Below are 16,462 nucleotides of genomic sequence, written 5' to 3'. Positions count from 1 at the left end.
CTATCTCCACATCCTTGCCAACACTGTTTATTTTCTGGTTTTTGATAGCAGTCATCCTACTGGGTGTAAGGTGACAAAGACATCTCTTATAACTTAGAAATAAGAGAGAGCAGGCAAGTTGGTAGTCAGTGGAAACACTTTGGCAGTGGTCGTGCCAGGCTCCTTACTGGGCCCAATGGAGAGCAGGTTTGAGTGTGAAAGGCAGAGCTGGGGTGAGGATGGCCTTGTGAGCCTGCTCTGGGATCTTAGTTAGCAAGAGCAGTGATTCATCTCTCCCTATCTCTTACACATCTACACTGACTGCTGCATTTCTACCATGGCACTTCCAGGCTGGGCTGTCATGCCTGTGTGCTGCTCTGTGCTGCAGTAGCCTTCAGGCGCCTCTGAGGCAGAGACTGTGCCCTGTTCCTCTTTCCTCCCCAGCATCCAGCCAGTTGCTTCCCTGGCTCTTTTGTTCTTCGTGCCTGTACTACTAGGCTAGCAGCACTCACTGAATCAGCCTTGTTCTTAACTCCAAATCGTATAGTTAAGACTTTTGCAGTTATTACAAAGCTGATCCCAGAAGCCCTACCATGGATCAACTCTTCACCTTCCCCTGAGGTCTTTCCTCACCATTCTTATGTCTTACTACCTGTCTTACAGCTTGCCCACTGATGTCATGGCGACTGTGTTCAAAGTGGGAGCCAGGACTGAGAATGGCTGGTTGTTCCTTCTGAGCAAGTACACATCTCTTGGCTCTGAAGCAGAGAAGAACAAAATACTTGAAGCTCTTGCCAGCTCAGAAGATGTACGGAAACTTTACTGGTAGGAAACCACAGCAAGAATATGGTGTACAAAGACCAAAAGCATAAAAATTCTGTTCGAGGGTAGGACTCACTCTTGTTTGAGATTCCCTTTTCCATTCTTCTGTCATAGGCCATGACTGAGCTAGCCCATGGTGAGAGGCTCAGTCGCTGGTCACCACCTCATAGAACCAATTTGGGGGTGGGATGCTCTTTGCCCAACAGAAACTAGGTATATGGGAGTTACGACCTTTCCTCCCTGCTCAGATGCTGCCCTCAGTGCTGTCTCACATGGCTCTGCTTGTGCTGCATCCTTTGGTGCTGAGGTCTGGCTTTGGTCAAGCTGTCCTGAAAATGTAGTCACTTTTTGGGCAGCACCTGTGGCTCAATGGGTAGGGCACTGAATCCATATACTGAGGGTGGCAGGTTTGAGCCCAGCCCTGGCCAGCTAAAATAGCAGTGGCAACTGTAACAAAAAATTGCCAGGCATTGTGGCGGGTGCCTGTAGTCCCAGGTATTTGGGAGGCTGAGGCAAGAGAATTGCTTAAGCCCAGGAGTTGGAGGTTGCTGTGAACTATAACACCATGGCACTCTACCCAGGGCAATAAAGTGATACTCTATCTCAAAAAAAAAAAAAAAGGAAAGTAAAAAGAATATGTAGTCACTTTATAAATGTAGCTGATGAAGGCCCAGAGTTCACAGGGTGAGAGAAGGGCTATAGAGGGTTCCTGACAGGAGAGGCAATGGTGGGGGCAGAGCTGAGCCCACGTAGTCTATCTGGTATGCAGGGCGCAGTGCTGAAAGCCACACCAAGAAAAGCAGAGGAAGGGTCTTGAGGCCCTGGTTTCTCTTGTGTAATTTGGCTCAGATAAATCTTAATAGCATTTCAGAAATGTCTTTAGCACCTGCCCAGTTTCACTTTCTAGACTTGTTTTTCAGATTAATATGAGGGTACAAACAACTAAGTTGGAATATTGGCCTGTTAGGGAAGGTCCCTGTTGTAGCTGTGTCCCGCACCCAGGAGGTGTGAATGGACCCTTACGTTGTGCCCGTTAGGTAGGAGCACACCCATCCCTTCCCTTCTCTCTTTCTCCTCCATCACCTTCTAAACTTTTTTCTTTAAAAAAGCCTCTGACCTAAGGAACTAGAGAAAAATTTTTGTTTTTGAATTACACTAGTAAATTCCCATTATAAAGTGCTTAAACACTGCCAAGAATGTGAAGGACAATGTGAAAATATCTCACGATCCTTCACTTCCATTCTTATTTTCTCTTCTCCATCAATAAGGCTCATTCCTGCTGTATTCACCTGTGGGGGGAGGTGCTCACACACACATGTGCACATCACCACGTTTTGACTCCGGTTTATACCACGCTTCACTGTTTGTGATGTTCATTTCAGTCTCTGACATCTGCTGTGTTAATGTACTAGCCTGTTTCATTTGTCCTATGGCTTCATAATATTCAACAGTATGACTCCATTATAGTTTATTTAGCCCATCACATTTCATCGGGCATTTGGATTTTTCCCCCTAAAAACACTGTTGCATTCTTTTTGGGCTGTGTGTTTTCTGTAAGCAGACAGTGGCCTAGTAGGCGAGAGCTGCACATGGTCAAGTTCCAGCAGCCACACTCATTCAGCTTCTTCACAGAAAGTGGAGACTGGTGGTGAGCCCTCCTCCACAGCACTGCTGTGTTGAGGACTTAGAACATCACCTGACACACACATCAATAAGTGCTCACGTTAATATTGCTAAGAGGATATTCTGAAATGTAGCTTCATTTTCAAGTCATTCAAATGGCCCAGTTTTCTAAGAATAGTAATATAATATACCTGTCTACAAAAATAAGGCTTTTACCAGAAAGAATGCCAATTTCCATAATTGTAATAAATTCTATCAGAATTTATTTTCTAAATGTTCTTACTGTTTCAAAAACTATTTGCTATTATAGGTAAATGCCTGTCTTTTTGGTAAGTTCTTCCTTCATTTAAAAAAACTGATGTTTTCCACCTGTGGACCAATCTTAAACTAACATCACACTTATTTTCCTTGAATTGCTGCTGAGCCTAAATTAAGACACCAATACTAATTTAAGTTTTGTCATCACTTCTTCGTGAGTAATTATTTTGGAAGCTAAATCTGCTTTGCTCCTCAGGTTAATGAAAAGTAGCCTCGATGGAGATACCATCAGAACACAAAAGCTGTCTTTTATCATTAGAACAGTGGGCCGACACTTTCCTGGACACTTACTGGCATGGGATTTTGTCAAAGAAAACTGGAATAAGCTTGTACAGAAGTAAGTTTCCCAGGCATCTGCTGACTTTTAGTGTTCACAGGCTCTGCATGAAGAAAGTTCCCAGTGCTGTGTTTCTTCACTGGAGTTAAAATCTGCCCTGAGAGGAAGAATACTTCTGGGACAGTTTCAGTGAGACAGTAAAGAGTGGTCATGTCTGTGAACATGACTCTGTAGCATATGTTGTTCACAGTGTACCCACCAGGCACTGACGAGCCTAGCTCTGCAGGTTTTGTTGCTCAGGGTGGCCACAGGCCGGTGCCACTCTGCTGCCCAGCACCAGCTAAGGACTTGCACCCAGCTAGATGGCACATGTGGGTTTTTTCTTCTTTGTCTTGTTTAAAGCAATGATAACATTTCTGGGTATGTGGTGTGCTCTTTGAGCAGATTTAATGGATTCATAATTCATCTGGATGTCCCCAACTCCTCCCTGTCCCACTGCCTTTCTTCCCACTCCGGTAGCTTGTACCAGGGCTACCCAGGCTGTGAGCTGCTGCCCCAGAGGAGGACCCCCTTTGCCCTTGCCATGATAAAGCATTTCCTTTGCGCGTAGGGATAACGTTTTGCTTACCAGCAGCTGTCTCATTTTTTTTATCTCATTTTTGTGAATCTTCAGGTTCCCTCTGGGGTCTTACACCATACAAAGTATTGTTGCTGGATCAACTCACCTGTTTTCAACAAAGACACATTTATCTGAGGTCAGTTATATAAAACTCTTGTAGGGCGATTGGGTCACTCTTTTTCCCTCAGTAAGTGACACAGTAGTTAATGATACTAATTCCTGTCCCTTATCTGTCTTCCTTCATCAGTACTAATAATTCTGCTTTGTGGTTACTTTTAGAGGGTGGGATATATAATAATGAAAAATTTTGGTTTCTACCTCAACAATATTCCCTTGTGTCCCTGATACACATAATAAAATAAAAAGTAGAATTGGTTATTGTTTTCAAGAATTCTATTCACCAAGACTGACGTAGACCCAATCTTACTTGTTATTACTTGGTCATCTTATTCTGTTGTATTCTTGTTGGAATAAAGAAAATTCTTTTAAACATTACTTCATTTATCACCATACTTGATCAAGAACTTTATGTAATACTTTGAATATTAAAGTATTTCTTCTCTCTAGTGCTTTCAGGATATCAGCTCTGCCAGCACTCAGTTAAAGCTTATTTGACAAGGTAGCACATTACCTGTGGATCATTATCCTTTTCTTCCTTTGCAATAAATACTTCTATGTGGAACTTACAGGTTCAGACATTCTTTGAAAATCAGTCAGAGACAACCTTTCGGCTTCGCTGTGTCCAGGAGGCTTTGGAAGTCATCCAGCTGAACATCCAGTGGGTGGAGAAGAACCTGAAGGCTCTGACATGGTGGCTGTAGCATGACAGCTGCACCTCACCTTGTCACCCACTCAGAGAGCTGATAAACTTGGTCTCTGCTGCTTTTGCAAAAGCAAAGCTGAAGCCAGGCTGCTGCCAAGTTGTTTGCACTTGTGGGAGTTCTAGTTAGCTCAGGGCCCAACTGTATTCTTCATCTGTCTTTCTGAAATGTCTTTGGACGGTATGTAGTTATTTGTTATAGAATTACATTCATATATGCCAACCATCTACAGAAACAATGAGCAAATTTTTATACTTTGAAGATACACAAATGGAGGAAAAGTCTGTTTGGAATTCTGTTCTGTTCTGTTTCCAGAAAGTTACTGAACACAGTACAACAAGGAATGTCTACCCTCGGAGCCACTCCTGTGCAGGCCACTGCTTTGTCAGTGCCTGTTGCTTCTTGTTGGTATACATCATTGGAATGTGGCACAGAGTGAGCTCCAGGGGGTGTGACAAAAGACAGCAAAGCCTGCCTACAGGGACGGGCCTTGGCTGTGCAGAGCTGCTGTGATTGGAGATTTTGGTTAATCCTTTATCTTCTGAAAAATGTCTAAATATCTATATAAGTATTGTATCTTTTTCTGCAGAATACCCAGGTGCTACAAATTTTTAACTTTTTTGTTGTATTGAAAAGCTAAATAACATGGCCAAAAGGTTAATTTTTCCAAATATTTAATGCTTTTGTTTTCATTGTTTATAGTATTACCATATATAGAACTGTTCCAAACCAATTAGCTTTAATTATGTCATTCATGAATGCTGATATTCCCCAAATCTGTATGCCTTTATCACTGTCTGCTATAGATATATCTTATGTTATAGAGAAGTATTTCTACATTTGTGGCAAGGATTTTGCTAGCACTGATGTTTTTCATCATGGCTTTTATCACTATTGCTAAGAATGCAATTTAAGTTGTCTTTTGGCATCACAGATCACAGACACTTTCTCTCTGAATCATAGCCATGTGTGGATTTTCATTTTATATGATAGAGTAGCATATTAGAAGCATATTTTAAAATAGGGCCTTTCAGAAATTGAAATTTTTTATTTGAAGTTCACCATAGTACCTTAAAGGAACAGAAGGAATGGAGTATTTGAATTTGAGTTCAGACGTAGTGGGCTCTGAGTTTTTTCCATGTCAAAAATAGAACTTCTCTTTAGTTAAAAGTCATAGTTTTTCTTTTATTGTGGTCAAACTAACATTAAAAGGAGTGGTCAAAGGGAGAAAGAAGATAAATGAGGGAGGAATCCAAACTGTAAGGCATTTTTACTCCTTCTGAAGGGGAAATACTGTACTTGAATTTTTTGAGCTATGCAGACCTATACTTGGATTGTTTTTTAGTTTGATTCTTAGGAAAAAAGCTTTCTTCCTAATAATTGTTGAGAACTTTATATTTTGTTTTAAAATGGCTTCTATGTATATAAAAAGGGTAGTCACCCACTTGTAAGCACTTAAAACACTCCACAGAGTCAGATAGTGGAAAAGGTCACCTTTTTTTTATTCAGCAGGTGTGAAGTTAGAATATATGGGATTGTGTATAAAATTAAATTTTATTTTATGAAAATATTTTTGTATAATAAAATTTAAAAGGCTGACAAGCTAAAAATTAGCCTTCTTTAATCCTATTGTGTTTCTCCCCCATTTTGTCTTTTTTAAACATTTATCTCTCTGCTTTAGAGTAAAAGTCATATTCTGAGAATCACAGAATAACCTAAATATGTCTTTTTGAAACTGGGATGATTGTAAGTCTTTATTCCTCTTGTACTTTGGTAAATGATAATTTAGTTAATATTGAAAGTGAGGGTGTTTTTGTATTTTTAGAATGAGGGAAAAATACTAAACTTTTGAAGATTTTTTGATCGTTGCTGGTTTTTTACCATGTTGTGTTACTAAATTCCACTTTGATACAGAGTTTAAACTTTTACTCTTCACAGTGAGTTAAGATCTTCAGTTCTGCCTGCCAGTCTTGACATTGGTCCTAGAACGTGTGAAAATTTTGCATATGGCAAATCTCATCTCCAATCACATCATTTCCCTGTGTCTGTGTGTGGTATGGACAGGGTTGTCACAAGTAAAACTTTATTAAAACTCAGGCTGACAGTGAAGTGTCAGGATCCACGGCTTCTCCCCACGATGCCAGATTGTGACCTTTGTGGTTTTATTTGTGGTAGCTTTAGTAGGCCTCACCTCAGTTCTTCACAGATAATTCCATGATTTTGAGTATTAAAGTAACCCTTTCTATATGGGAGTTTTAAAAACTAGGTCTTTGTCAGGAACATAAGGTTAGAAGGTAGAAATTATAATATTAATATAATGGGAGCTTTCAAAGGTTTATTTTCCCCGAAGCCCTATCTTAGCCACTGTGTTTCTGAGAACCCACACGGACTCACTGAAGTGCAGGCTCCTACCACAGCTAAGTGCTTACTGAGTGGCTGTTCTGTTTTGTTCACTAAGAGAGGTGTTCTACTTGGATGTATTAATGAAAGTGACATCTTTTGAGATTATTGGGAGAGAGAGAATTGCAGATCTAGAGTTGTACAAGGAAAGTTTGTGCTTTGGAGATGTGAGCAGTGATACAATTGTAGCTGAGTGCAGCTGCTGTTAGCGCGAGGCGGGCATTGCCCGAGTGCGCCACCAGTTTGTGCCTCCATCTCACGTCAGCCTCACCTCAGTCTCTGTAAGTGAAATGTTGCTGCTTGCCATTGTTTCAATGACTGTGAACTTTTCTGCTATCACAGGTTCTTCTGAACTCCTCATTTTCTTTGCCCTGTGTGTTTTCATTGTGTGCTGCTGCCTGTACAAAGAGCTGTCAGGGAGCCCTGGGTGTAGGGGGCAGCTGCACTGCTCTCAATCCTATACTGAGTTCGGTGGGTTGCTGGCAGACTGCTATCAAGTTGGATTTTCAAAAGATTCTACTTAAACTAAAGCACCTGGAACCATCATCCGCAGACAGGTTGCTGAATGTTCACAGCATCCTTGTGTTCCCTCAGGCTGCTAGGAATGTGTGTATGTCTCAGACACATCGTCACCCAGGAATATAAGGTACAAATCATAGTATTAATATAATGGAAGCTTTCAAAGGTTTATTTTCCACAAAGATTAGAAGGTTAAATTAAGGTTTTAATTTAAGGAGTCTCTGAGTCGCAGAGGCCACAGATCTGATTAGATCCTCTTCTCACCTTTGACTTTATTATTTTTGCCTTTATTGGAATTAACTCTCTTTTAAAGAGCTAGCTTCATTCCCCACCCTCTGTGTATTTTCGAAAACTGAGGTGTATGTCTTGCTGGTTTCCACCTTCTGTGTTGCTCACCGCCTTCTGCATTGCCTGATGCGCTGCAGGTGGGGAGTGCAGTTGGCCGTGCAGCCCCTTCTCCCCGACCCGTGTTGCCTGTAGGGCAGCTGGTGGATTCCTATGAGTGGTTTGGGGGTGATTTACTTTTAAAATGTACATATGTGTTCTTGATGGTTTTATTGTCTTCCATTTTACATGTTTTTGTCCTGATGAAAAATGATAGGCATTGTCCTTCAGCATCTCATTCTCCCTTCCCTTCCCTGTAGCAGCAGCTGCAGAGAAGTTACTTGGCTCCTTTTCTTGAAAGAGGTGGTGGTGTTGAAAGGAGAGCTGTGTATGTTCTTTGAAAAGTGTGTACAGATGTCTGTGCTGCTATTTGGAGAATGTGATGCTGTGTTTCATTCGTCCTGCTGGTGGGCATGTGGGTGGGCATGGGATCCTGACCCATGAACAGAACAGCTGTGGCTGCTACTGTCCGGCCCCGGGCCAGGCTGCCTGCCAACCCACGGCTCTGTGCCTCTTCATGCTGCTTCCCATGTTCCCTGGCATGCTTGTCTGTCTGCATGGGCTCATGTGTGCTCACAGAAACAGCTGCTCTTTCACTTTGCCCTTACTGCATCTTAGGCAAAGGTGAGGCAGCTGGGCTGCCGAAGAAAGTGGTGTCCACTCAGCACACGGGAGTGTCCTTGCTGCCGCCTGTTTCACAGCTCCCTCAGTTCTCTGTCCTTGTGGACACACAGGCACCTCATCAGGTGTGGAGGTGCCACCTGTGGCGGCCCCCACACAGGGCAGCAGTGACACAGCAGTGACCAGCTGGATTCTGGGAGCAGGCGAGGGGCAGGGCTGGCAGCTCAGCGCACCAGTGTTTCCACTGCCACACTGTGGACCTCAGAGTTCTGGGCACATTTCTCCTCCTTCCGTAGTGCCACAGGGGCAGTGCATGTAGAGTAGTTTGAGGGGTTCGAAGGGTTTTTGCTAGGGGAGAGAAGGTGATTTCAGGGTAAGGTTGTATTTTTAAAAAATGTATATAAATGTTTTTACTACTTTTTTGTTAGCTTGTTTCTTGCCTTGTTTTTCAAATGGGCATGTCATGAAAGCCAAGGTTCAGTCTGTTCGGGTCTCCTTCTCCCCTCCCTATTGCCCATGGACAGGATCTAGAACCACGTAGGGGTTTGTTTTAGGAGTTCTTTTGTGGGTATTGGGGTGTGTGCTTCTGTAAATATTTGCACATGTATTTACTCCTTATTGTGTGTTTCCCTGGAGGCCTGTGCAGCCGTGTGCAGCTGGTTCCTAACGGATGTGGAGCTCTGCTCCTCCTTGTCTATATGGGGAAATTTTAAAGTAGTTTAATTTCCTGAAGTTGTGGGGGTGGAGGGGTCAAGGCCAGGATGTGTGCACAGGCCTCATTGCTGTGCTCTGTTGCTCACCTGTACCCGCTGCTGCAGGCACCTGCTGACACAGGTTCCCAGAGCACGGTCTCCCCTCCCCCGCTTCTGTGTGGCATCTGTAATGTGCTTTGGTTTCCTTCAGTGCCCTCCCAGGAAGATGGGGCATGCACTTTTAGAAATGTATATAAATGGTTTTTGGTGTTACTTCATTTTGTACCTATATCGTTCCATGGACACTTAGGTACGTAATGAAAATCGAGGTTCATTCTATGAAAACATCACCTTCTCCCCTTCCCGTATTGCCCGTTTGGGCAATGGCTGATAGAGTAGTTGTTTGGGGGTTTTGTCAGGGGGGTGGGGGATTTGGGGGTTTGTATCTTCTTAAATGTATATAAAAGTTTGCTGGGATTTTTTTGTTCCTTCACTCCTGACTCAGACTCTTGTTTGGGATTGAGACCCAGTCACAGGGTGTGGTGGGCCTTCCTCCCCACTGCAGCCTATGTTCAGGCAGCAGTAAATGCGCACTGTGGGGGTTGGGTTTTGTTTTTGAGATTTATAATGAGGAGTGAGCTTATTAGAAAGAAATGACAAAATATGTGATTTTTCTACTGTATATAAATGTTTTTACCCTTTGGGGTAAAAGTTCATTTTGAATCTAGTTCTTTGCATAACTATTTAGGTACTTTGTGGTGATAAAGTTGCAATTGACTCTGAAAACTGTCCCATCCTCCCCACCCTTCATCACACAGTGGTAGAATAGATGTTTGGTTTCTTTGGGAGGGGCAAGTGCACATACATACATACACATTTTAATGTCCATGAGTGCATGCTACGTCCTGTGTATCATTCATGTTGTGCCCAGTCCTCTTATGGGACTGGTGGGCTCAGAGCAGAACACGGAGGTCCAGACGTATGATAACTCTCCTGCTTCCCTTCCCTCGTTGCCTGAACGGGCAACAGTTTCATAACTTGGGTTTGTTTTTGTGTGGGGAGGGGTTTTTTGGGTGGGAAATAACTAGGGCAGTGGTTCTCAACCTGTGGGTTGTGACCCCTTTGTAACAATGAAAATACATCCTGCATATCAGATATTTACATTACGATTCATAACAGTAGCAAAATTACAGGTACGAAGTAGCAACCACCACAATATGAGGATCTATATTAAAGGGTTGTGGCATTAGGAGGCATTAGGAAGGTTGAGAACCACTGAACTAGGGGGATAGGACTGGGTATATACTTTATGAAGATGTATACAAATGTTCTCATATGTGGAGTCTACACCTGGCCCTTGAGCAGGTGTTAGCACTTAAGGAAAATTAAGGATCAGTGGGGGACAATCCCCTTGTCCTATGTAGGCCACAGTGAGAAGAATAGTTTGTGTTATTTACTTGTTTGTTCTAGAGGGATTTATATTTTTGGTAGGGAAATACTCTCTTTTTTTGAAAAAAAAAAATTTTTTTTTTGCAGTTTTTGGCCGGGGTTGGGTTTGAACCCACCACCTCGAGTATATGGGGCTGGCATCCTACTCCTTTGAGTCAAAGGCACCATCTGGTAGGGGAATATTCTTTATAAGTATAAATATGTTTCTATGTCTGTGTTATTTCACTTTGTATTTAGTCTTGTGCATGGCTATATTAGGGGTATAATAGAAACTGAGTTTCATAATACGATAGATCACCTTTTTCCTACATATTTCCTTATTTCAGTAGCTAGCATTGTTGTTGTTTTGTGGGTTATTGTGTTTTATTCTCCATGACTTGCTTTTAAGGACATAGGCATATACACATATGCATAATTTGCTTTCCCTGCCCCCCATTATTGCCCTTTAATGCTTAGTCCTTTACAGGGCTCTGAATGTATGTAACACAAATAAAGGCCCGTAAATTCCTGCCAGCTGGCTTTTGAAGATCTAGCAACGTGGGTTGTAACTCACAGCATCAGGTGAGTGGCAGCTAAGAGGGAGGGGACACTTGGATGTGGCCAAGTGGAGAAAGCTAATCAGATCCACCATTTCTTATGTTGATTCAAACTGAATGAGGTGACAAAGGACCTGTGCTTTTATAAATTCTAGAAAGACAGGAGGACAGACAGTACTGAGTAAAAGTGTGTCTGCACATCACTGCTAATCAGTCTTTCAGTACCAGGCAGACAGTGACGCTGGTGAGCAGGTGAGAGTGCTATGTAGGACACGCGGGAAGACCAACAGTAGTTGCTTTTGGAGGCCTGGAGTTCTGATTCATTTATAGAAGTCTTTTGCAGTTCTGTAAATAACATTCTTATGTACCCTGTAGAAATTATTTTGATTCTTGGAATGAACCTTATGAGTTATTGCCATGGCTCCATAAATGACAATATGGACCCAAAGACTAATCCAAAAAGAATTTAAGGGGCAAGCCCTTTCCTTCAACCCACACATGTGGCAGGCCCAGTTGGCCCTTTCCTGCCCAGAATTCTTCTCTGTGGCTACATCTCTCCTCAGCTTCCATTAGCTGTTCCATTCCTGCTCTTTTTTCCATTTCATTTTCAGTCCTGAACTGTGAGACGTCATCTTTGATAGCTCTCAGAACCTTAAGCAATACATGAGCCTGTGCTGTGTGTGTCCCATGTGTCCATTGCATCCTGTGCATCCCAAGCTGTGTGTTAATTTGGCATTCCTGCTCATCGTGTGGATTCACCACGCGGTAAAGGTAGCTAGCGTCTGTCTGTTCGCATCAGAGGAGGTACACACAACCATCTGTCTCTCCCACTTAGCTGTCCTCCATGCATCTTGGCATTATGTGTTTGTATTTATAATGATGCTACTCCATGCTGAAGATTTGCCATATTATTATTTTAGAAACATTGATTGAAAGGATTCCTAGAAAATTTGCAAAGAAATGTTATTTGCATATCAAACTCTCAGGTTTAGTATTAAAAAGTTAGCCTGTACTTTGCTATACTTGTACCTGCTTCTATGGGAAAAATAAAACTTTATTCACGACACATTTAACTTTGTTCACAAAAGAGAAAGGGGCACCTTTTTGCAGTTAGTCATGGTAGTCATTAGTGATACTTCTGAACAGCTCTTAAAGGACTTCTAAGGAAGTAAAGGTCATGGCTTAGCCGAGTGAAATGTGCCAGAAGTTGGACTGTATGACCCATCAGGACAGTAACACGCTGTGTGTGTGTATGAAACAAGAATTACAGCATAATTGGAGAGTTTCACATTGGGACGAACAGTCTCACAGCTGTCTTGATTAAAGCCAAGTGTGCCACTTGGCTGTGAGGAATAGTCTCTTTCAAGTACTTGGGAACTTGTAAAGATACTGCGTTTTATATTTAAACACCTACAGAGTTCTTCGGTTCCCTGAGTCTGAGCTTGTTAATTCTAAATTTGTATGATAATCTTGTCTTTTGTGGAATATTTTGAAAACATTATGTATATATAATATTGTATATGAAAATTGTGTTGTTTCACTTGTAAAGGGAAAGGCTTATTTTTCTTTATATTTCTGATAACTTGTTTTGCATATGACCAGCACTGACTGAGGGCATGTTGAACTGCGGGCACTGTTGCGCTTTTTTTGTGACTGAAAATAAAAGTATTTAAATACAAATAATCATGTGTACTCTTTGGATTTAAAAAACCACCATATATAAAGGGACATTTCCTCATAGATCATGAGTTATACCAGGGCAGCCCCGTATTCCTGCCTTTTGTCCTGTTTTCCCACCCTCAGCACCCTGAGTCTTCATTGCAAGTAATTCCAGGTCTTTCAAACTCAGACTCTTGACATTTGGGGCTGGATGATTCTTTGTTGGGAGGAGCCAGCCAGGTGCCAATAACAGTCCTCCCACCAAGGTGTGACATCCAGGGTTGCCTCCAGACATTGGCAGATGCCCCTGGAGCTGAATGGGGAGGTGCTCAGACTTCCAGAGCATGCCTAGGGGAGGGGACTGAGTAACTTTTAGGGAAGCTCAGTCCAGTGCAATTATTTGCTTTTTGGACTAAAGCAATTCTTGTAAACACTCTGATCACCCAAGTAGCCAACTGATACGGTAATAAGACAGTGCCTAAATCAGCATGAGACATGTAATTTCTTAGGCCAGCAAAACCAAGGAACACTTGCACTCGTAGCTCAGGTGAGACTGCGGGTGTTATCAGGGAGGTCCTTGCTCATCCCTGTGAAGCTGGAATGGACCCTGCACCATACACTCTTGGTTAGGTCTGCAAATGGATCCCTTTGTGCTCACCCCATGAATAATCTTGAGGAAGAACTGAGAATTTCTTAGGCTTCCAGATACAAGAGCTAAAACCAGTATTCTTTTCAGTAATTATTAGAATTTAACATTGGACATTTGATAGCAAGTGTAGCAAGTCTCAACTCTCATGCCCCAAATCCTGTTTCTGGGAACACAAAACTTTGATTCCAATCCCTTCTAAAATCTCTTATGTATGATCATTACTAATGTATATAGGAAATGCTCTGAGAAATTGTGGGATTTTTGATCAAAAGCTTCTGCTTAAATTTTTATGCTTTTGTATTTGTGAGCAGTAAGTAGCTGAACTAAAACCCATTATACAGTCAATGTAAAGAGGACTGATTACAATAAACTTCCCAGATGGATAGTAGTTAACTTTACTCTATTTTTCAAAATTATTTCCAGAACTTGGCATAGAAGAGTGATCTGTTCATATCTCATTTTTGCTTCACTTATTCATTCTTAACACTACCACCCCCCACCCCACCCCGCCAACACACACACACATGGTCCCTGGTGTTCATGGAAACTTGGGTGCAAGTTGACAGTTGAGTGATATTCTATGAAGAGTTGTTTATTACCAGAGAGGAGAAACATACTTTTAAGTCATTAATTACAGTCCACTTCTGGATCTCATGATTGGCAAAGCATTTCCATACTGTGCTTGTTTACATCTATTATGACAACGTCCAGTCAACCAAAGTCCAGCTGAACGTGGCTGCACTTTAGGGACCCTGTGATTTCTGTTATTAACTGAGCCAAACTACATCGAAGTCCAGGCTCATAGACACAACGAGTTTCCTTCTTGCTTTCGCACATATTTTTCTGAAGGGAGGGCACAAGGTGACAACGTAGTAAAAGAGCAGTGTCATGGCTGGACTGTCCAGGAGCAGGCGACAGTCTGGAGGCTCCAGTCGACAGGAAGAGGACACAAGAGGCCACAGCAGCACAGCAGAGGCTGCTCAGGGTTGTGGGCTGCTCACCACAGTAACCACGTGTGTGCACACCCAGTGTGGCACACCCATAGCCCCTTTGCCTGGTGCCTTCCAAGAGGCTGCAGACCCAACATCACATGAGGTAGCCATTGGGCTCTGCCCAGAGGGCTGTGCGTTGACTGCCCTGTAGCTTTAGTAGCTGTTTGTATCTTCATTTTTTTTTATCTCCAAGGCCTCTGTACTTTAATTTGAGCAAAATTATTGGAACATTGTTATCATGTAACAGATAATAATTTCAAGAAATTAAAATACTTGAGAGACTTTGGAGAATAGGCTGACATCAAGACTGGAATTGATTTCTGGTTCAATCATTTTCCATTCAAAGAGAATTGTTTAAAAAAAGAGTTGTTACTGCTTCCTATTAGCCTCAGTTTCCTCTGTCCATAAAACAGGGGGAAAGAATGTTAAGAATGAAGAAGTGTTAAGAATGAAAAAGTTTCCTTACCTACCTTGCAGGGCTATTGCCATTAAATAAAATACCTGTCAATTGGCCAGCACGGTGCTTGCCTCAGCAGCAGTGAAAATCAACTGTTGGTGTTAACACTGTCAATGCCCTTCCCAGCACTTGGGAAGCCAAGGCAAGAGGATCACTTGAGGCCAGGAGTTTGAGACAAGCCTAGGCAACATAGCAAGGCCCTTTCACCAAGATTAGCCATGCATGGTGGTTTGTGCCTGTAGCCCCAGATATTCTGCAGGCTGAGCCAGGAGGATTGACCAACCCTGAGAGTTGGAGGTTGCTATGAGCTGTGGTTGTGCCTTTGTGCTCCAGTCTGGGTGACAGAGCAAGACTGTGTCTCAATTTAAAAAAATAAAAAATAAAAATTAATAAACTGTCACTTTCTGAGTGACACCTCACTTTCTGAGGTGAATTGATGTTAATGTTTTCATCTCCAGTTACAGATGAAAATGAGTTTTTTTAATTGAATTTATTGTATGGCTTATCGGGAAATTATAGAAATATTTTTAGTCTAATGTTTTTATAAATTTAAGCTTTAAGAAAAAAGATTTTTTAAGAAAAAATCATGCAGTTACATAGCTTTTATAACTGAAATTAAATCCTACTGTTGCTGAATTTGGTTAGTTAAAAAACGAGGTACAAAATAAAATGCTGACTCTTGACTAATATGCAGTGGGGGTAGTAAGCCCTGATTTTCAGTAGTGACATGAGGTAGAGATATGTAGGAAGATCAAACTGGTGCTGTGTTGAATACTCAACAAATAATTCCTTTCCTTATCTTAATTTATAGCCGTAAATATGCAAAAGAATCAACCATGCTCAAATGTCAATTCTAGCTAGAAAACAATTCTACCTGTGTTAGTGTTTTAAGCTGAGTGTTATTACCAAAGAATCAAAAAGTTAAAATGAAAGTTTATAAAGTAAAAACATCACAGTAAATTAAGTTAATTTATTGAAGAAAGATTTTTATGCACATGTAGCATTTATCAAGTCTGTGGGTGTGGGCAGTAACGTCCTTCACATCCACTTAGAACCTATTCTCCCAGAGCAGCTTCCAGCACTGCAAGCTGCAGGCATGCTGGGCACTCTGCACATTTGTGCTGTTTTTATTTTTATACTATTCACTGTACCTTTTCTATGTATAGATACACAGCTGTCGACAGGAATGTGCTATATAGGTTTCCAGGCTACACTCCATGGCGTGCTCACTAAGTCACCTTGGGGCACATTTCTCACTAGGTGACAGGTGGCTGTGATTTGAAATCAGCCTGCAATGGGCCTTCAGGCCTCAGCCACAGGAGGACCATGGTGCAGATGGCCATCCTTTTGTGTCATAACCTTCCAAGGTTTAGAAGATGCATACTAAACTTACCTGGATCTTATTATTCAGTCCAAAGTAATGAAATCCGGTGTCAATCTTCCCACTCTGCATAGAAGCTCTAACTGCCTCTTAGGGAAACAGGACGCTGACTGCTCTTAACTACTTTCTGTTGATGATGAACATTGATATGAGAGAGGCAGCTAGAGTTCCCACAGGAGATTGATCCAGGGTTTCACTATTATGGAATTACCTAGGCTCCAAAAATCAAGGTCCTATGAATAAAAGAAAAGTTAGTGACTGCAG

General features: G+C 42.0%; 1 protein-coding gene across 2 annotated transcripts in view; it reads left to right on the top strand.

Moving 5' to 3' along the window:
• LNPEP (leucyl and cystinyl aminopeptidase) overlaps window positions 1–9,464 on the top strand; it is an 86,579-nt gene extending 77,115 nt beyond the window's left edge. Inside the window, exons 15-18 of one of the 2 annotated variants that reach the window (XR_002773196.1) lie at window positions 643–787; window positions 2,939–3,079; window positions 3,693–3,774; window positions 4,328–5,239. Coding sequence is in view for 1 of the 2 variants with exons in the window: in XM_003788938.3 (XP_003788986.2) it covers window positions 643–804; window positions 2,939–3,079; window positions 3,693–3,774; window positions 4,328–4,459 (517 nt within the window). In the remaining variant the exon portion in view is untranslated. Of the gene's footprint in view, window positions 1–642; window positions 805–2,938; window positions 3,080–3,692; window positions 3,775–4,327 lie in introns of both variants that reach the window. The other variant, XM_003788938.3, reaches the window with a different exon arrangement.
• The last annotated feature ends 6,998 nt before the right edge of the window (window positions 9,465–16,462 follow it).

This window comes from Otolemur garnettii, unplaced genomic scaffold, assembly GCF_000181295.1.
Source record: "Otolemur garnettii isolate 467f Iridium unplaced genomic scaffold, OtoGar3 scaffold00030, whole genome shotgun sequence".
NCBI lineage: Eukaryota > Metazoa > Chordata > Mammalia > Primates > Galagidae > Otolemur > Otolemur garnettii.
Note: the sequence above shows the minus strand (reverse complement) of the source record. Positions and strands in the feature narration are given on the sequence as shown.